Genomic DNA, 21,495 nt, shown 5'->3' with positions numbered 1-21,495 from the left:
AACAGTTTCTAAGTGTGGCATAATCACTGTATTTTTCCACAAATCTGCAAAATCAAAAGCAGAGTTAGCATGGGAATCCCAGACAAGTACTCCAAAGAACTAGAAGGAAACAAGTTACATGAGTTCAGATGAAGGGAGCTCACTGGAAGCTTTCCTCCATTTTAGCTGTACAAATTATTATTCACTCTGTAGTTAACTTTTTCCTTTCCTTTCCTTTCCTTTCCTTTCCTTTCCTTTCCTTTCCTTTCCTTTCCTTTCCTTTCCTTTCCTTTCCTTTCCTTTCCTTTCCTTTCCTTTCCTTTTCCTTTCCTTTCCTTTCCTTCCTTTCCTTTCCTTTCCTTTCCTTTCCTTTCCTTTCCTTTCCTTTCCTTTCCTTTCCTTTCCTTTCCTTTCCTTTCCTTTCCTTTCCTTTCCTTTCCTTTCCTTTCCTTTCCTTTCCTTTCCTTTCCTTCCTTTCCTTTCCTTTCCTTTCCTTTCCTTTCCTTTCCTTTCCTTTCTTTTCCTTCCAGTTTACCTGTTTGATGCATGTATGAAAAGGTTGTAATTATCTCTAGTACTCAACAATACAACATGAACCCTACTTTTTCTAGACATGGAGCAAATATTTCCCCTTCTTTTTCTTCATGGGAGTTTGAATAAAGCAATATAGACTTCTGGGCCATGCCTCCACTAATCTTGATTCAAGCTTATTGATGCTTTTGTACAGAGAAATTCCCTTCTCTCTTAAAACTAAGTGGACTCCACATCAGCAGAAGGTCATCTTTTCTCTTTTTTGTTGATGATGAGCCAACTGCATAGCTAAGAAAACCAATAGTTCTGGGACTAGAAGGACAGAAAGAAAAAAATAATTGATCCCCATCAAAGGAGCAGAACAGGGAATGTGACATTAAGTCATAAAATCATTTCCCCTGTCATTAGCCAGTCAAAGGATGTTGATAATGACAATCAGTTTGATCTACTGCCGGACAACTCATGCCCACAGAGGACAGGCTGCAGAGGTCTGGTCCCAGTAAGACTGTTTCTGGCCTTCCTTGCCCTCAGTCTAGCCACACTTTTATTTCCCATTTTAACCCTGAATGAGTAAAGTTCTTGTCTCAGCACCCACCTCTGCCTCCTGATCTGTCTCTGCTTTAATATACTGGCTTTTGTCCAATGACTGCCTTGTTTTCAGCTGGAACAGATTGTGCAACCTGTCTAAACATGTAATCTTTAGCAGAATGCGCCTTTCTCTCCATGTCTGCTGTACTCATCAATCCCAGATGATGGAGACACATTATTGTTACATGAGATTAAAAAAAGGAAATACAAAGCTAAGAAAAAATGCTGGTCCTTGTGTCAAAGATCAGTTGCATCAAGTTCTTATTGTTCATCGTATTTTCTCTTAATATCTGCAAAGAGCCCCCAGTCTTCATCATTTATATAAGTTTAATGACACTCTTGAAAGTTTTCTACTACATGCTATTTTTGAATACGTGTCATTTGGGATTTTTGGCCTGGCTACAGTTGGTGAAAAGACTGAATCACTGGTTACTGTATTTTTTAGAGAAGCCGTGTCTGTGTGAGATTCCTGAAACTTTGTGGGATTCCTGAATTATGCAAGGAACCAGCCACCATGATATGATGACAAGGAACACTGCAGGGGCCTCTTTACAGGTTAGAGGTTCCAGACATTAATTCCATGGATAGAGTTGCCTATTTCAGAGAGTGGTCTGAGAGTGGATCATCTTACACCTTACTGAAGGTTATCTCCTTCTTCACTTCTTTAACAGCCTCCCGAACTGAAAGGAAATCTGCATACCTAATGGCCTTTTGTAACAGGCACTGCACCCATTTTTTTGTTGGGTCCTTCACCACCCCCACCACCTCATTTCCAATCACCTGGCACTCATGGTTATTTTCCCCCACCCTTCAATCACCCAGCAAAACGAATGCTGATATGGTGCAGAACGTGCCTTTAGCTTGGTCAAACAGGATGTTTTATCCCCATGCAGATTTTTGCAGAAAAACTGAATTTAGCTAGCGCAGCCAGAAGTGGCTACAGAGCCAAAAATCACAATACATCATTCACTGAATACTTACAACTGTATTATTTCACAGCTTATTTTATCAGTAATGATATCACTTCAACCAGTTTAGTAGCTGCTGATAATTTTAGAGAATCAGTCAAGAAATCAATATTCCTCATGACTCACACTAATGCCTGACACAGTAAAGATGCAGACAGCTACCTTCTTCTCCAGCACGGAGGAACCTTTTTCAGCAGTTCCATTACTGTGTGCAAATATCTCTCCTTTCTGAATTCAGGAGGCTCCACTGGTCCTTCATAGAACTGAGTACTCAGCTACCGGAAACACTTTTTCTGTGATTATGGAGGTACCAGTTGTCTCCAAGACCGAGGGCCTTGTTGCTGTCTGGTGCATTATCCAGACCATGTGAAGACAAGTACCAGCCTATGCTCAAGAGAGCAGCAATTCCTGTATGTCCATAGAATCCTATACTCCAGGACAAAAGGCTTCCCAAGTGATATATGTAAGAACAAATCAACTAACTCTTTTGTCAGTGCCTCTGACAATGTCCTCTGACACATGAAGGGAACCAAGAAGTAAATCGGGCTTCACATTAACATGCTTAGATATCACAATGATGGGCTGGACATAGAAATCTAAGTAAAAGCATAAATTAAGTTGAGGTTGGTGTCTGAAGCTCTGAAATATGAAGGAGCGCATGACTTATCTTGCTGAACATCCTAGTAAATTTGTGAGCAACGAGACAGGAATTCACAGGCAGGCATACATGCATTGCAGTGGAGAAGATGCTTAGTTTGGGGGGTCAAGGCACACCCCTTACACTCATGTTTTGTTACTATTTGGATGTGGGTGAATTGTAAAAAAGCCTCTGTAAAAGTCACTTTTTAAAGCATGTAATAAATTCAAAAAACTTGAAAGGGCCATCTGGCCTAATATACCTGCCATCTTAGACATGTATCTCACTCCTACTTTCCTGTTCTTCCTCCCTGCTCCTTTAAACTGCAGTCCCCTTTTTGTTTTCAGGAAATAAATCTCAAAGTATCTTCAGCAAACTTACATTCTTTGTTTTAATATCACTTCCTGCTAATGCCATTTGCTGACTTGCTATCATTTGCAATCAAATCTAAATCCTTTATTCCCTCCTAGCACAGAAACAGAAATTTCTGTCCAAGCTGCTAAAAAATGCTTCAGCCATTGCATATGTTTAAATTTAAGCAACTCTGCAGTCTCAGTGAAACATCATTAGCGTATCATGTACACTGGTTCTGAATTTTAAGTGGGTATTTACTTCCATGTGCAACAAGAGGTGGTTTATTATTTATTAGCCATATTATGGCTTATAGCTTCTCTGCCATTGGTACTAGGAATGCAGCCTTAACCACGGCATTAAAAAAGCAGCCTGATTTGGGGAACTTTCTCAATGCTGGACACAGCAGATCACTGCAGCTGTTTATACACTGGATGGTCTGGAAGTGCCTCAGGACTCTCCGGTCTCAGTACCCACGCTGGCTGTGGCTTCCCACATACTGGTAAGACATGGTGCACTCCCATCTTTCTTACCCAAAAGAAAAACCCTGATCAGGTCATAACATCTTCAATAATTGAGTGTATATTTCGCAATATTTTTGACAGCATTTGTTGGAAAAATCATTACAAAAAGATCTTTAAGTCCCAGAATACTGGAAAGTGCTTTGCTGGAATTACATTTATTTTGAAATTGATTCTACTTTATATAACAACAACAACAACAAGTCAAAAGTGCAATGTGGATTATTTGGTGCTGTTATTGGCATGTTGAGATACTTTGAACTGAGAAAACTATTTTAGAAGCTTCAGTCTATCTTTTTGTTTTCAGTTTATCTTTTCTCACACAGCAAATAAACAGGAGAAAGAGTACAGTCATTGATGGTCTGCTCCTTTTTTTCTTCTCCTTGTATTCCTCTATGATTTACTCCAGTTCTCAGACCAACAAAGAACCTACCTATATGCTCGAGACTTATGCATGTATGTTCTTTCCCTTCTCATCTACAGTCCAAGTACTTCCTTTATTAATACACAGAGCAACACATTTATTAACTGGCAGGCATACTTTCCAAATGCGTTTTTCCTTTGAACAAAGTATGGAAAAAAGTTCTTTTCTTGCGTCTTAGAAACCACAGATTTCTTTTTATGTTCATCAGATTCTGAAAGCTATGGCAATCTGTGAGCTAAATGGATTAACAGGTTTACGTTCACAGCGTAATGCACAGTCTATCACTAGCCCAATTAATTCGCTTCTCAGTCCGTGCAGTCAAAACAATCATTTATACTTTATAGTTCATAATCCTCACCCTGAAATTTAATTTTATAAGAAAATCTGCATGTGTGCTCCATTCATTACATTTCAGTCTTACCATAGTTGTCTCTTGAATTGACCCAAAGCTGTTAATGAAGATGTTTACTGCAACATCGACTGGAATTCCTTTAAAAAAAAGGAGAGATTTCTAGTCAGCTGCACAATCCAGAAAAGGCACACTATCCTTCATTTGAGGCTTCTTTGTACTGCTATCACAATAAGAATATTTTTCACAGCTTTATATTTTCAAATTAATATATACGTGCTGATTTCAAAAGCTATGGTTAATCTGTAGCCACTGAAAGTTAATGGAAATCATGAGAACTATTTTCATCCTAGTGATAAGGAAACATAAAAACAAATCTCAGTCTAGAGTGCTAAGCTTAAAGCATTTCATAGCCCATAAATATGAATCATTTTCAAATTCCATGATTTTCAGCTATCACAGAATGCCCCATCCAGTATTACTTTTACATGCAGTACAATGAATAGAAGTAATTCACATTTCTACCAGCAAACACATTTAACTGCCAAAGTCATGATGATGATCTATCATCCTAAATTACCTGCACATGATTTATGATGACACATTTACTTACATTGTAAGAGGATACTACTTTGCACAAGTCAAGTGCATAAATGCACAAGTGTGCATACGGGGAGATAAAAATTGTTTCATGCAGCTTTCCTAGCTACCAAGCAAGAGAGAGTCAGAAAGCTGCTCCATTTTACAATGATTACCAGTTTGCCAAGAAAAATTTTGAGAAGCCAGCAGCTGTGAAGATATCAAGATGGACTGGATTTTTTTCTCTTTTCCACAGCCAGGATTCCTGTAGCTCAAGAGGGATGGTGTGACAGCTGCTACATGTGCCCTCTGTCACCCCGCGGGAACTGATAGGCAGTCATTTATCTGGTGTTAACAGCGGGTTATCATGAAGCAGAGGGAAGTGGCCTGATGGTTTTGGGAACTAATTATGGTCCACTAGTTTTATTTAGCACCTGTATGTTGAGAGTGTCAGTACACACATCAGATGCATGCATCTAACCTCATTTACACTGTTACAAGTAATTCTTTCTGTTTACCAGAAAATTGCTATAATAAAATTTCACTTGAAAAAAAGTGAATTTCACTGAAAAAGTGAACCTGTTTGTTTCGTTAAATCCTGTCAGTGAAGTGTAGCTCTTTCAGTTACACAATAAACATAATCATTTAGTTCCTGATGTTTGTGACGGTACACCCACTGTGCCACCGGTAGCCAGGAGTGTTCCATCTCTATCAGATCTAAATAGGAAGTGCAGTCCAAGAAAATCAGTCATGCATGAGGAACGTTTTAACATGGGCAAATCACTTGTCAGAAAATGTGTTTTTTTTTTTTTTTTTTTTCCAGCTCCCTGTGAGCTAGCATTACATCTCCTCCCTTTTTCTTCAGTCTTGATTCTTAACAGACTGCCACCAGGGATATCAAAAGTATAAATCAATCTGCAATATGCTTTGCTATAACTAGCTTATCATGCTGAAGAACAGGTATAACAGAGGCTGGACATTTATTTTTTGTGACAATGTTCAGTGCTGAAATCAAATAAATATGATTCTACAGAGAATAAGAAGAAACATGCTGAGAATCGGGTTTAATTAATTTATAAAACTTAGTTAAATAGAGCATCTGAAACTGGTTTCTTCAAAAACACAACAAAGGTTATAGATTTCACAATTTCTCAATATATTGATATGTGTGTTACAGTATCTCTTAACATATGTATAATCATGTATAATTTTTAAAAAGAAAGAACTGATTTATGTAAACTACAGTATCTGTAATGTAATAAAATTTCTATGTTTTTTTTCCAGCAGGGAAATAATCTAACTCCTGGAAAGTGTGATTCACAGTTGTATGATTACTAGAGGTTTTCCAGAGCATATGTATTCCAGTCTTTTTTGTACATGAAAGGAAATCACATTTGCCTACATGGAAGATTCCTACAACAGTTGCCTACAAGAAAGGTATTTCAAAATCACAGAATATGTTTAAAATCATTACCTATTTGAAATCTCATATATGCAAGCTGTATTATTAACATATCTTTAAAGATATGTTCCGCATGATTTGCATCAGTGTTATTGCTGATCCCAAATTTTATAAAGTCATCTTAAAGAACCTTTATAGAGAAGTTTAGTGTTTTAAAATACTGTAAAACAGAGATACTATTTAAGCCAAATTAAAATGTAGGGATAAAAAGATATTTTAAAAACTTGTTCTACAAAACCTAATTCAACTTCAAAAAAATCTTTTACAAAAATGCAAGCATAATAATAACAAAAGCATCAGACACTATTATGATCATGACGTCCTGATATATTATCTTTCAGCCCCAAAGGGTAGATATCTCCTATACTTTCACACGGTAGGGAAATTTCCATCATTCTTAAAAAGAAACATAGACTGTGAATATCATCTTAATATCATATAAACTTTCTATGTGTGAAAAGAGCAGAAGTTAAATCCCAAAAGTTAAATAAAAAGGCAAAAATTATCTGACAAACCTTTGAAATTTGGTCTTATCCTGGGATCATAACTGAGCAATAGCCTATTCAAGATATTGCTTGTAGAATTAGCAGGTACCCTTGCAAGGTCTTCAGCTGATTGCTGGCTGTAAAAAAGAAGTGTATTCATTACTATTTAGACAGAAACAGCTACGTGCTTGAAGTTAAGTCATTTCACAAACAAACATTTGAAGGTTCCATACTGGATAGTCGTTCTTTGAGATGCTTTAGTATTTCTCAAGAAGCTGTAACAAACACGACAGTTCTCCCACATACTCTAACTGTAAACTCAATAAAGTCAATAGATAAAAAAATAAATCCTGTCAAATAAGTAAGAAGTTCACTAATTGCTCCCTTCCCTCTTAATACATATCCAGAGGGAAATGATTTCTTCATTAGGAGAAAACAGGCAGCTTAACTATTTTTAGTGACTGTCAGATTAGGAACACAAGAAAACTGACAGGCACTTAGGTGACAAAACACGGAGCGCCTTTTGGCAGCCTCTTGCTTCCAAATGTCAGAGGCAGCTAGTCCACTGAGCTGCAGCCCTTGCATAGTCTTATTGGTAAGTACTAACTGGGGGTTTGTTACGGAAAACAAGGCCTTGCACTCTGTTTTTTTCAAGACACTTCAAAATATTTCCATTTATCTTGATGTAATTGTCTTGGGTGTTAAATTAAAGCCATCATGAAAATTAAAAAGAACCTGTGACAGGTCAATATGGGTACAAGAGTAACATGAAAGTGAGAGGAATAAAAAGCAAGAGAAAGGGTGCACGGTCCCCACCCCATGCACTTTAAGGACCTGGCAGTCTGATGATGTCCTGTAAATGAATTTCTGTACTGTCTATAGAACCTGTTCAGTGATGATTTTCAATTTTGAACTCTGTCTCATATTCATCTTTCCCTCCATTTTCTGAATACTCTGATAACCCTCAGTCTTTATGTCTTAATAATCAGGATGCCATGTAAAAATAAGACAAACACCCTACAGAGGCATGTCATATATATCAACACTATTGCCTCCGGCAAGCAAATGTACAAATTTATTTAAAAAAATGATCCAGTTAAATTTCTAAATATTTTCCTTAACTAGTATCAGCTGTTGTTGTCTCTATTACCCCACCTACCCTGCTTAATTCTTCTTTTGCATTATTGTTTCTCATATCTCATATCAATGTCAGCTTGACAGATCTATGGGTGATTCTTTATCGCGTTTTGGCTCACTGCTAGTTTTCATCTCATCCTTCACTTTCCTTCATGTCCCCTGGGACTTCTGCATTATTCAAACATTTATTGAAGATAATATTAACTCTCCAAAAGGCTTTTGGCCTTTTTTTTTTTTTTAATAAAATACATCCTGATTTTAAGATGTCTATTTCCAGTAGCTTCTGTTCAGCATCATTCTTATTGACTACTAGAAAAAAAAATCATTAAATAATTAATTAATTTCTGAAACACTAAAACAAGGAACTTTTTCCTTTTCGCAGTGTCTTAACTTCCACTAGTATGTCCTTACTGTGTACTATAAAACTCTGATAATTTAATATCAGGGAAATTAAATACCAAGATGGTTTCTCATTTCTTCAAATAATTCATAAATTATTTGATAAATAATTGATAATTTCACCTTCCAATAATTTTCCTAGGCTTTTTATATTTGACTCAGATTTGAAGCATTAAGTACATATATGTAAAAGAGATGATTTACTTCTGTCACTTTGAGGTTTGTTTTCAGTTTGCAGTGTTGACCTTGACCAATGAAGAGGCTACTACAGAAACATCATTCACCAGCTTTGTATGCTTTTCTCGCAGTTGCCAATAATTCAACAGAAAAACACAAATTTAAATATTAAGATTATTTTCCATTTTGTAGCAGAAACAGGGTTGAAAAGAATGTTCATTTTACTGTAGAAAAAGGAAGGCCAACATTCTGTGCACTCTCTCTGACACAAAAAGGTTCATGGCACTGCTTCCTTGCAAGTCACACATCTTAACACCTAACACATCCACATCAGGTGGCTACTCAAATTTTATTTATTGTATTCTCTGTAACACAAGCAATAGGCTTCATATATACCCAATATTAGTGAAATATCAAAAAAAAACCAAACAACAACAAATGAACGAACTTAAAACCCAATTTGTTTTATATTTCTCTTATGGATTGTTCAAAGAAGTTCATTAAATAGTAATAACGGTAATAGTCATTAAATAGTGATGATCTGAACCACATGGGACAACTTGACAAAAATTAAATACAGATGCTTGCAGAATGTATTTGCAAACAAATCCAAAATAATAATAAGAAGAAAAAGAAATTAAAAAATGAGCATTAAACAGCGATAGAAAGCCAAACACAGATGGCATTCTGACAGGTTTATTTGTCTCTTTAAGTAAAAGGAATAAAGCTGTAATTTTGTGAGGTCTGTGTTGCACTGCAGAAGGATGTTAATACAAATATGTGCTCAGGTTGTTTCCTCAAAGGTCATAAAATGGACATTTACTGCAGTGGGGGAAGCCACTGCTGTGAGGAAGAAACGTGGCAGCACTGCTTTCTGGTGAAGAGCATCATGATCACATTTACTGCAAGTCCTTGGGTAGTGTTTTGAAGTTGTGTCATGTGCACACATTTTTCCTCACTTTAGGAACCAAGTGAAGTACAACAGCATTGGCTACTCTGAGCTGGGAGAAGAAGCCTAGAGTCAGTAATCACTAGTTTTTTAACAGTGACTTTGAACAAAGTGGTGGAATGGAAAAAGGCTTTGCTGAGTACTGGGTGTATTTTCACTGCAGTCCTTCACAGTATGCTGTAATTGAACTACCATCACTGAGTAGCACTTGTGCTACTAAACATCTTCACAAGGACTGGATTTCCTTCAGAGAGCCCTGCTGATCAAAATTTCACTTGGAAATCAATAAAACATAAGCATAGCTTCTGGTAAGCTCAGACATTATGCCGCTTGCAGAGTGATAAATTAGCAGAAGAACTAAACGCTGAACAGGGTGGGCTGGGAGCATGGAGTAACTGGCTGAGATGATTCAAGCCATTGAGATACCCATCTAAAGCCACTACCACCCCTGCCTACCTGGCCATTCTGGAACAGTGAGCTTTGAATTGATGTGTAGGCTACACGACAGAAAAAGAATTGGAGCTCAAACCTTCCTTCCCAAAAGAAGCAGTACTTCAGTTTTCTAAAGGCTAGTTCCCACAAAACACCACTCACACCAACTTTAAAAGTTACTTACCACCTTTCCTTATCTGACCTAGAATTTTCATATGAGAAGCTGATAATGAGCCAAAGGTTCCCCTTAAATTTCCACTAGTTGCAGCACATGTAGCAATTTTAATACATTTATTTCAACCTGCGAGGAATGCATGTGTAGCTGCTGGAAAGCATTAGGAAATGGAAATGTAGCAATGCAGCAATATTTTTCAAAGTAATTTATCAGTTCTAGTCAAGACACAGTACATAACAAGCAAAGGGTAATGCAACTGAAGTCTCACAGTTGTTATAAGAGGAATTTAAAAGAAAGTAATAGTAAAGCTAGAAATTGCCTTATCAAAATTTTGCCTAAACCACATTTTTTTTTTTTTTGTGGGGGAAAAAAGTAAATAAAGCACAATGTCTTCTCATTTTCTGCAAGAAAGGAGAGAGCAATCAGTATTCTCACTTTATGAACAGTGCTCTCTAAAGCCAGAAAGAAAACAAAATACACTTAGTCTGTCAGCACGACATCTCAGTGGGATATGACTGGCCTCTCTCCAGTCTACTTCTGGTATCGCTGACGAATAAAAGAATGACTTTAAGTACTGCATTGCATGAGATACACAGGGAGGTGTCCATCTCGTCTTTCCTCCACTGCAGCTGCACACATTTTATTGCAGCCCTTGGAGAACACGATTAACATTTTAAATTAATGTCAATAGATAATTATCTTCATAATTCCTTAATCAAAATCCAGAAGTTTTGATAAGTAGATATGCATGCAAAGAAGAGGCATACTCCTGGTTGAAACTGATATAATAACTTCTTTATATTTGTGTCAAGCAAATGTGTCAGAAGACATTATGTCTCTCTCCGTTGGGTTATCATGACATCTAGCCTCCCAGAGCTCACTGAAGTTACAAGGAGTCCTTATCACAGACAGTGCCACATGAAGATGGCTGGAAAAAAGAATATCAACACATTTATTCTACACAAGTGAGGATGGAAACCTTCACTGCTGTTGTTTTAATTCACCTATTGCCCTGATCCCTGTTCTTAATATGCCACTATGCTGAAGAATCTCTCATTTTAGAAAAGCACATTACTATATTTTTTACTTATGGCATGGCAATCAGGGAAAAAACAGGCACATATCAGAGGCAAGCTAATTCACATCCCATCTTATAATATACTGCAATCCAAACATGCTGCATGCTTTTTCTATTGTCAGCATTTACTTAGAACTCATAGCTTGGATAACCTAGCATCAAGCTTTGCCTTTGCATAGATTACTGTCTGACAGATAAAAATACATATATTCCAACTCACCCTGTGATCTCCAGCAAAATGTCCTACATAATGCCAAAACAAGAGGTTTTAGTACAGTTTATCTAATTTATGTGATGGAAACTGACACTTTAGTCACATAACGTGGCAGTAGATATCAGGGAATGATAAGAATAAGTTTTGGGAAACACAGTACCTGTCATCTTGCCATACACTGCATGTACTACTTCCTTGATACCTATCAGTGTTCTGATTTGAAGGCATTTGATTTTCTGAGTGCAGTAACTCAAAGCACAAAAACAGGTTAATACAAATCAAAGATATACTATATAATTCCTGTGAGCAATCTCTATGATCTCAAGCATGCTTAACAGCCACATTTTCAAACTGTAGCACCTGAAATCTCTATTACGAGGGAGAATAATTATGATGCCTCCAATGCAAAGTGATGTCATTCAAATTACATTAAAACTACAGAAATCTCAATAACTTTTTATGCATGCTCACAAAATGCAGTTGACAGCTAAACACTTAAATTTAGGTGCGTAACTTCAGTCCCTGCATTTGGAAGTAATCCAGTATGCTGAACAAAAAGAAAGGTTCCTTCATAGTGCAATACAAAACATAAACCCTGCTGGGGCAGACTGAATAAAATGACTCCTCTTTCATCTGCTGTGGTAGAAAGCCCAAAGAGAATAGGTCGCAATGGGCATGCTAGCAAGATTCCTGAAGCTGGGTGATATGAATAGTTCAGCTAGGGCCACTACTTCAGTCCTTGACTAGCAGAACCCTCTAAGGTCAGCTTTGGTTTCACATTCAATATTGGACACATTGAGGAGTGTTTATGGCATTCCTTGTTATTTTTCTGTAAGCTTGAGAAAGCAAGACTATTCATCTGCCCACCAGAGGCCACGGCCCCAAAACCCACAAAACCAGGTTAGTACAGTACTTCATCCAACCAGACTCAAACTGCTCATGGCAAGTGAATGGTGCTTGTTTGCTCCCTGCTTAGGGACCTCTGCGTCCTACTGAAGTCACCACCCAAGTGACTTTTCCACAGAAATGCTGTTCTGCTGTGTGCTGGCATCACAAGCATGCATGAAATATCATTGGCATATGATAACCAGAACTACAGACATTTCTCCACCTCAGTCCCAATGTCCCTATCTCTTTTCTAAATAAACACTGAGACGAACAGGACATAGATCTTGATAAGAGCACCATCTTGGTTAGAAAGCATAAATGGAGTGACATTTTTGGAATTTGTCTTTCAAAGATTCATTTGGTGGCGCTGGGAACAAAATGTAGTCTTAAGGTTTTCCTCGCACTTAGGCTCAGGGGAAGGAATTTAACCTGCTGATCCACATTTTTTCTCAGTCTGTAGGCCATACATGAATTAGAGTGCTCAAGTCTGTAACTCTTCTGCACAGTTGTATTGTCTCATCACTACAGTGTTCAGAATGGAGCGAACACTGCTCGCTTGAGAGGAAGAATTACTGAAAGCGAACCAACTTACCATAGTTAATTACTGTTTTACAAGATAACTTACGTTTTGCTTATACAGCTTTATCTTTTACTCCCCAGCATGCTTATCCACTCTGAATACAAATTCCCAGACCTCCTGGAATGTGGCCCTGTCTGTCTGGGATCATGGCTTTCCATGAGAGTTACATGCTATGGAATAATTAAACCATTGACCACTTTCTGTCGCTATGGGGCAAAAGAATTTTTACAGGAACCAGACCTGAGCTCTGCAATGTCTTTATCTTCAGAATGACTGTGAAATATAACTGCCTCCACAACTAAATTCAGGCTGTTGTTTCAACTTTCTTCCATCTTCCCCCACAAAGTATATCAAACCTACCATCACATCTACAAGTGAAGACATTCACAAACCATCAACAATGTCTTCTACATGGCAGGAATGACAACAGAGTCGATTCCACTTTCCCACCATTTACATTTGGGGGATGATTACACACTACAGATAGAGAGGCCATGTATACCCAGGCACGTGGTGAGAAAAACAGTCCTTGTCCACAGGAAGGTGGAGAGGATCCAAGATATAAGACTTTGAACTTGCTTTAGTCTTTATGGGAAAAGCTTGGCACAAGCCAGCAGTTAAGCAAGAGAAATGTATAGGACAGACCTTCATACAGTTCTATGCTTTGAACACATCAAAGGCTTTTTCTCCAGTTCCACTGTCTTTTGTTGTTATATTTTAAAATCGGCTGTTTATTGAACCTTGGCATTTGTGACTTTTCTAAACTTCTGCCCTGGCAGATGGCACAAGCCATGTTTTCTGGAGGGCTTCGAGGGCCATTTTGCAGTTTCTGAAGTAGCTGATATGCTTTATTGAACACAAGCCAAAACACGATTTGTACTCCTGCTCTGTGGGTAAAAAAAAGGCTCTGTAGATAACATACAGTATTTATTTAATCATCTACGTGTATATAAATCCCCACGTGGGAAAATGCACACCAGTGGGGAGGGATGTTATTTAAAAGCAGGCTTAAGATCAAGAGAAAGGAGTGAGATTCAGTGATCAGTGCTATGCTCTCAGCATTAGACTCCCTGTGGGATCATTGGCAATTAACAGCGTGCAGGTGAACAGCCGAGTCATACTAAAACTGTAATTAACAGGGATAGTTGGGATTGTGAGCACAGTTGTAACTGATTTTGTTAGCTGCTATTTGACACACACGTCTCTTTGCTTTCTCTAACAGTCATAGCAAGCTTGCCTTTCCTTATAATTTAATTTGTCTAGAGATCTTGCAAGTGGCTTTGAGGAGAGAACTTCTGGCTTGCCAAGGACCGTGGGATAACAGCAGCAGCTGGAACACTGTAAAATAACTGAAGTATTTATTATGACATAACAAAAGGAAAAACATTCTTTCAGCAGTGCTCTTAGAAAAAAGTCACAGCTGCGTGTCCAACATGTTTACCAGAAACAGGTATTATGAGGAATTATGAGAAAGTTACGCTAGGGAAAAGTAATAGCATTAGACAAAATCTGTTTTGACCACATCTTCCATCCCAAACATGTCTGTCTATGTATTTTATCCTCAACATTAGCGCTCACCATGACTAAAATGAAGTATCTTCTTAAACTTCCTCTGCCATCTGGCAACTTTTGCAAAATAATGACAGTACTAGAAGGCAAATAATACGTACCTATTCAAAAAGCTGGCTGGGCCTGGGGCAACTGTTTAAACAAAATGCTCATTTTTATCTGTTCAAACTGCCTGAAACATTCAAATAAGCTGAATTCACATTTACAAGAAACATGCAAAGCAGTCATTCTTGTGCTTAACCTATGTGACACACTCTGATAAAGAGCTGTAGTACTTAGAAACAACTACCCATTCCATATTCTCTTCCAGGCCTTAAACTTCAAACGCTATTTCACCAGAACCTGCAATGAGGCTTCACTGCTCACATTTTCCATGCCCCAGGGACTCGTAGATCACTGCAGAAGCACAACAACCTGGAGTGACCTGGTTGGTCACTCCAATAACAGTGGTAACATGGCTGATGGATGGTCTAAAACCAACAAACAGATCAAGTGGCTAAATTCATCAAGGTCATCTGCATTCAGTATAGTGAATTTCAAAATAAGCTTTGTAAAGAGAATACTGTAACCCTGTTAAAGGATTTTCTTGAAGAGGTAGACCTGTCTCTTTCTTGTTTGCTTTCTTTTTTTTTTTAAAGATGTTTTCCATGCAGACAAAAGGCAAGAGTTTTGTTACATTAAAGCTTCATATTTTATTGCACAACGCATCTGTGGCAACCAGCTTCCCAGACTTATGCTGCAAAACTCCCTGTTGTGGGCTTATAGGTCCAATATATCAATTTGTTTCTTAATCAACAAACATTCAGGCATAAGACATAACTACTCTCTGTTCCACTAGGAAAGCCTGAGGTAAGAAAGAAAATGATCTAAATTTAAGATGTGAAATTTTACATCTGTCTGAGGAAGCCTTAAATCACGATAAGAACAAGTGATTAAGCATCAGCTTCTTGGAACACCTCAATAAAAAAAGCTGGGAGAAACAGTTTCAGAAATAAATGAAAATCAGATGGCCTATCAAGCCACTGTCACAGAATACACAGAGATGCATTATGAATAATCACAAGTACGAGGTTTTGCTCCCAGATACAAGATAGAATTTTCCTAATTGAAGGAAGTACATATCTGTTTATGAGACAATAATGAACTTTTTATGGGTTTTTTAATCAGTTTGGTTTCAGCTTTTTCTGTTACAGTTAATTTCATGCCAGAGGGGTATACTTAGCTAAAAGCTTGTGTGCTTGATATGCATAAAAATTCAGGTGTGCTCATTCTTCATACAAATTCATGCTAAAGTCCAAAAGCCAAACCAGTCCTAACACCATCCATTTCTGAATGTCAAACTAAAGAACCTAAGCAGTATTATTAGGCTCAGCATAAATCTTTCCTAGGAAATTATTTGCATATATTTTAATGCCATTATAAAATTTGTAAAGTTTGTTCTTTATGTAATTAACAGTGTTTTTTATTTTCTTGCGGAGGTAGAATTTAACTTTTCAGATGTTGTAAGGAAACAAGCGACAATGTATTCTACAATAAAGCTTTAAGCTGTACGGCACTAGTAACCAAAGAAAATTAAAGGTAGATTAAGGTTTTAACTTTTGTATGTTTTCATTAGGAATTTGTACCATTCAATCTTATAAATGACATAAAATCCTATAAACCTTCTTGAAAAAGATAAAATGCTTTCTTTCAGAAGAATTCCCCTGTGCTTTACAAGTGAATTTTTCATTCAGCCACTTTCTCTGAGACTAATTTTGATCAACCCTCACATTGTCACTTAATTCCCACTCCACTGCATTGCGTTTTGGTTTGTTTCTAAAGAAATATTAATCTTTTTTTTTTTTTTTTTTTTTTTTTGCACAGGAAAGAAAACATTAAGAGTAGGCTTCCCCTTTTACAAGGTATAGTGTCATCAACTACAGAAGTTTTGTGAAAGGCTATAAAAACATGTTGATGGTTGAAAGTTTGTCCTCAGCAGCCTGAGTTATGCGAGCATGACAGAGCTCACTCGGATTGCTTGTTCACCTCAGAGGCTGTCTAGCTGCCAGCCACAAGCCCAGTGATCCTGCAGCTCCGCTACCACAAGTGACTGTCTCAAGCTGTGAACTTCAGCCAAGTGAGACACCAACAACTTGTTCGCTATTCAGAAAATGATAGAGCTCAGTGCTATGGCAATTAATTCTAACTAGCAGCACGGCACACGCGGTATGTCAAACAAACACGGGATCACACTAGGGTTTTCACAGAAAGCTTCTACTGGCTGGAATGTAAAAACTTCACCTAGAAAATTACAGCACTTATTCACCAAGTATAGAGGTGACAAATGATGTCATATTTATTGCTTGTAATATTAACTGGTATCAAGAAGAACAGAATACCAGGAAATACTGTGTTGAAGAAAAAACAAACACAAAACAACACTTCTCAAGATAAAATGCCATCAATGTTTGGAACTCTAATTAAGATCAAGTCCCAAATGAGGAAAATGCGGGCTGCTTCGCTGAGACCACGGCAGATCTGGACTCTGCTCCCAGCTGTGGAATTTCCTTTCTAAGGACTTCAGTGCTCATGTCTGTCTTGGAACCATGGCGTTTCTCTCCTTGCCAGAAGTCCTTATAGTAGCTCACACTGAAAGCTCCATACAGAGCTCAATGTAACTTCATAAAGGAGACAGAATGAATATGGGGCATTTCAAATGAGTCACAATCACATTAGAAACTTGTATCTTAATGTTTTCAAATACAAAGGCATGTCTCATTTTTTAGGGCCAGTATAATAAATAATGAGAACGCTCACTGCATGTAGAAACTTTCTAAAATTCAATGTTATAAATAAACATCACTGTTGATACTTAAAAAGAGTGGGACTTTTAAAAGTATCATTTAAACAGTGCTTCATTCTGGTTATTCCATTATTTTTTTTCTTTTCCTTGCAAAAAGTCTTTTAAATGTTAGCTAGCCAGTCTCAACTTCCAGTCTTCTTCTTTTATGGTCTCTGAAGATATGTGTTTTAAACCTGTCTGAGCCACTTCATCATTTAAGGCACATTGCTTTTCTACATCTATTCATAAATCATTATATTCCATCCATCTTTTCTTCAGATATTTATACAATAACACTAAAAAGATGACAAATGATGGCCATGGAAATGACAAAAAAGACTCTCCAAATAAAACTTTTGCATTGTCCTATGGATCAACACAAAACGTGGTGGGTGTCAGAAAGAGAAATTCTATTTAGTGTGAAGCAATAATGGGTGTCCTGAACATGGTCTCTATTCAGTTGGGCAATCATCAAGCAGTGATTAGTTTTAGTTTCTGTATTTTTACAGAGAGATTGCACCATAAGGGCCTTTTTATACCAACAATCTATCCACCTCCAGAAACAATACAGTACTGTAAATCACTGATGGAAGATGCTAAGATATTAGTTCTATTCAGCATGTAATAAGAATGTGAGTAGAACAAGCCCTCTTTTACAGAACTAAGCTAACCAGAAACTGAAACTCAGTAAGATAGTATACTTGCAACATGATGCTAGACAGCATAACATTACAGAAATACGTTACTCTGTGCCCATAGATAGAAGATACTGCATTGGAATCTCCCCCAGATATTTTTATTCATTGTTAAGAATCTGTTTACTATTGCTTAGATTTCTCTTTTCATTGAAACAAAGGACCTGTTGCAGAAGAAACAGACTGGTTGACAGAACTTTGCTATGTCACTGGTTAAGCCCTCGTCTCACTTCCACCCCCAAAATCCCTCTTTTAATGGAAAGCACCACCTTCCACTTCAATTCCCATGCAATGTCCTGTCTTAAATATATGTCAGGATCACAATCATGCAAGAATGCAAAAGAAACACGGAACGTACGATGGGCAAAGGTATTGCTTCTTTTTCCCCTTTCCTTTCTTTGAAGACTTCTCTTTGGAATATACTTCCTCCATCCATAAGGAGAACGAGACCAAAAAGAAAACCGCTAGTAAGAACTTCATCTTGAAGGTTAAGCTTCAAAGAAACCTTCGGTCTATGGCAAGGGAAAAGAAAGAGGTTTATGTTAGTAGGGTTAACATAGTAGGTTAAACAGCAAATGGAAACATATACATGTATGTACAAAAAGTAAACGTTTTGTTTTAGAAATTCAGTTTGACACAGGAAAGTCTGTTGAGGTGTAAATCTGATACGAAACCACTTTAGGTAATTTTGTGAGCGTCAAGGAGCTTCCCAAAGTTAGGAGAATCACAGTGAGGAACAGATTATAAGTGCGAGTCCAGTGTATTGAAGACATAAATGTGATGTGATGACCTTCAAAGGCTGCCTAACTCAAAATCCCCAGAAATGTGGAAGAGAATTCCTCACCAAAGTACCATCTATTGGCTCCATTAAAGGTGGCCAACCAGCCTTTGAGAAGGTAGAGAACTGAGAGGCCTCTTGACCTCTGCACACCTCAAACAGCAACAATTTCAACGCCGGTTATGAGAAAGGGTTGCAAATTTAATTTCATGGATGAAATTACCCATAGATGACTACTTTGCACGGACTGTAGATGCGGCATCAGCACTTAATGGGATCTGCAAAGGCGGCTTCTGGGCACAGCCCGGAGCCTTGGGCACTGCCCCACTGCACCCAGTCCCACCTGGTGATGCCCCAGGGGCCGCTGCCCCCCCAGCCCCCGACCACCACCACCCCCGGGCTCCTTCCACGCCTTTCCCACGGGCATCCCCAGGCCCCTTCCTTAGGCCAGGGGCACCTGGGGGCTCCCTCAGCGCCAGCCGCATTCCCCTTCCCAGCCGCCCCCCGGAGGACGCCAGCCCCTCTCCCCGCGCCGCCCGCAGGCAGCGCCCCGTGCCCGGCCCCAGCCGGCGGGGTCCCGCCGCCCCCTCCCCGCTCCCTCGCCCCCCGGAGCCTCCCCCGCCGCAGCGGCCCGGCGCTGGCCGAGGTGCTGACGGGGCCCAGCGCTCACCGCCGAGCCGAGCCGAGCCGGGCAGAGCCGGGCAGAGCCGAGCGGGGCCTCCCGATGCGGGCGCGGGGCGGAGCGCAGGAGCGGCGGCTGGCAGCGAGCCCTGCCTCCGGCCCTGCCTCGGCGCCCAGTGAGCATGTGCGGGGCCGCGCCGCACAGCACGGCTCGGGCACGGCTCGGCCCCGCCGCACCGGGCACTGGGGTTGTTCGGTCTGGGGACAGGAGGCTCAGGGGAGGCCTTGTTGCTCTCTGCAGCTACCTGAAAGGAAGCTGTGGGGAGCTGCGGGTCGGCCTCTTCTCACAGATAGCTAGTGATAGGACCAGAGGGAATGGCCTCATGTTGCACCAGGGGAGGTTTGGGTTGGAAATGAGGAGACATTTCTGCTCAGAAAGAGCAGTCAGGCACTGGGACGGGTTGCCCAGGGAGGTGGTGGAGTCACCGTCCCTGGGGGTGCTCAAGGAAAGGTTGGGCGTGGTGCTTAGGGACATGGTCTAGTGGGTGATACTGGTGGTAGGGGGATGGTTGGACCAGATGATTCTGGAGGTCTTTTCCAACCTTAATGAATCTGTGATTCCCCATAGACAGCCAGAGCTTCGGTCTGCACAAAAATAAAAGAGCAGCAGGACCTGGAGATGTATAAAAACCACTTCATATTCTTCAGAACAGGAATGGAAATGAAGTGTGATGCATCAGTGGATGCTTTCTGCAGCGTCCTGTAATCCTTATCATGCTGCTATGAAGCACCACTTAAGCTGGAATATAAGAACAAAAAGTGGAGAAAAGCACAAATTTAGCAAATGGAAAAGGGGAAAATGACCTGGTGAGTTAGGCCATGGCAGGCAGCAAGAAGTGCATAGATTCAGTAATACCCAATGCCAGGGACCCTCAGCTGCACCTTCTGAGTAATGTTCCTATCCTAACTGACTTACACTCTCTGATAATACTCCCATGACCTTCCAAATGTGTTGCCAAATGGTGTACATACACAGCCATACATGTATACAGCAGCTGCCTGTTGGTTGCTGTTTCCATTTTTCTGCATTTCTGTTGTGTTGCTGAAGATAGGGCCATGAAAATTAAGAGATAGGCTTGATCTGAGAACAGATTGGCCCCAGTTTATGTTAAGAAAGCATGAGCACAGAAGAGCAGAACAAGCATTTACAGAAAGGTGTAGCGGCAGCAGCAGCAAATCACTATGAGCACTACTGCAGCCACAACAAGCACTTCTTTCTGCACTCTGCATCTTGCAGCCATAGAGCCTGGGTGCTTTTTACCTCCTTTTGTACTCAAAGTATGTAACTGCCTCTGGGCTTTCTGCAATTCTGCTGGTATTTGCAAGTGCACCCAGTTGCAGCCATCAGCAAAGATACCTAAGGATGGATGAGTATTTGTGGTACATCAGCAGGACAAATCATGAAATAGACATAAGTATTATCCACCCCCTGGAGTCACAGAAAATAAGATCACATGGCTAATATCTTTCCAAAGCTAATAAAAGTGAGAAACATGTGACACAGACTAGATAAAGGAGATGCTTCAGTATGATATCTGTGTAATATCTTTACATGTCCGACACTTCACAAATAATAGCAAATATTGCAAGAAATATTTCAGTAGCTCTTGATTTTTTAAATGCACCTGAATAAATTAGCTGCCAGCTATCAGAGGAGTGCTGATAGGGAAGGGTCTGTGGGAAGAAGCCTCTTCTCCCATCTTCCCCCAGTACAAATCTGGCCAAGGTCACAGCTTATTTACCTAGCAGCACCTTCTTGGCAAGCCAGCAGGGCCAGGATAATCACACTGTTCGCTCCACCGCCTCGCACAACACCTGCCAGGAGAAGCCAGCGCTTTCATGCATGCAGGATTTAGAAGGACAGTCTGTGTTTGTTCGGGTGCTGTATCGCAGTGCTGGCTGGCTTCACAGTGTCCATATAGGAAGTAGTGGGGAAAAAAACTCCTGCTCCTGGGGCCAGGGAGCCAATTGATCATGAATAATGGGCCAGGTTCTGTGGATTGTTTTTGGTGGCGTTTTGTATTTCAGAGATCCTATTAAAGAGAAAT

General features: G+C 39.5%; 1 protein-coding gene across 2 annotated transcripts in view; it reads right to left on the bottom strand.

Annotated features, from left to right (window-relative positions):
• Window positions 1-19,596, bottom strand: part of GLRB (glycine receptor beta) — a 51,895-nt gene extending 32,299 nt beyond the window's left edge. For both annotated transcript variants that reach the window (XM_068681063.1, XM_068681064.1), the window contains exons 1-4: window positions 19,437-19,596; window positions 18,347-18,500; window positions 6,905-7,011; window positions 4,421-4,488 (exon numbers count right to left, since the gene is read on the bottom strand). In XM_068681063.1, the coding sequence (XP_068537164.1) occupies window positions 4,421-4,488; window positions 6,905-7,011; window positions 18,347-18,468 (297 nt within the window). In that variant the 5' untranslated portion in view covers window positions 18,469-18,500; window positions 19,437-19,596. The remainder of the gene's footprint in view (window positions 1-4,420; window positions 4,489-6,904; window positions 7,012-18,346; window positions 18,501-19,436) is intronic.
• Between the last annotated feature and the right edge of the window lie 1,899 nt (window positions 19,597-21,495).

The sequence above is a fragment of the Anas acuta genome, chromosome 4, assembly GCF_963932015.1.
Source record: "Anas acuta chromosome 4, bAnaAcu1.1, whole genome shotgun sequence".
Lineage (NCBI taxonomy): Eukaryota > Metazoa > Chordata > Aves > Anseriformes > Anatidae > Anas > Anas acuta.
Note: the sequence above shows the minus strand (reverse complement) of the source record. Positions and strands in the feature narration are given on the sequence as shown.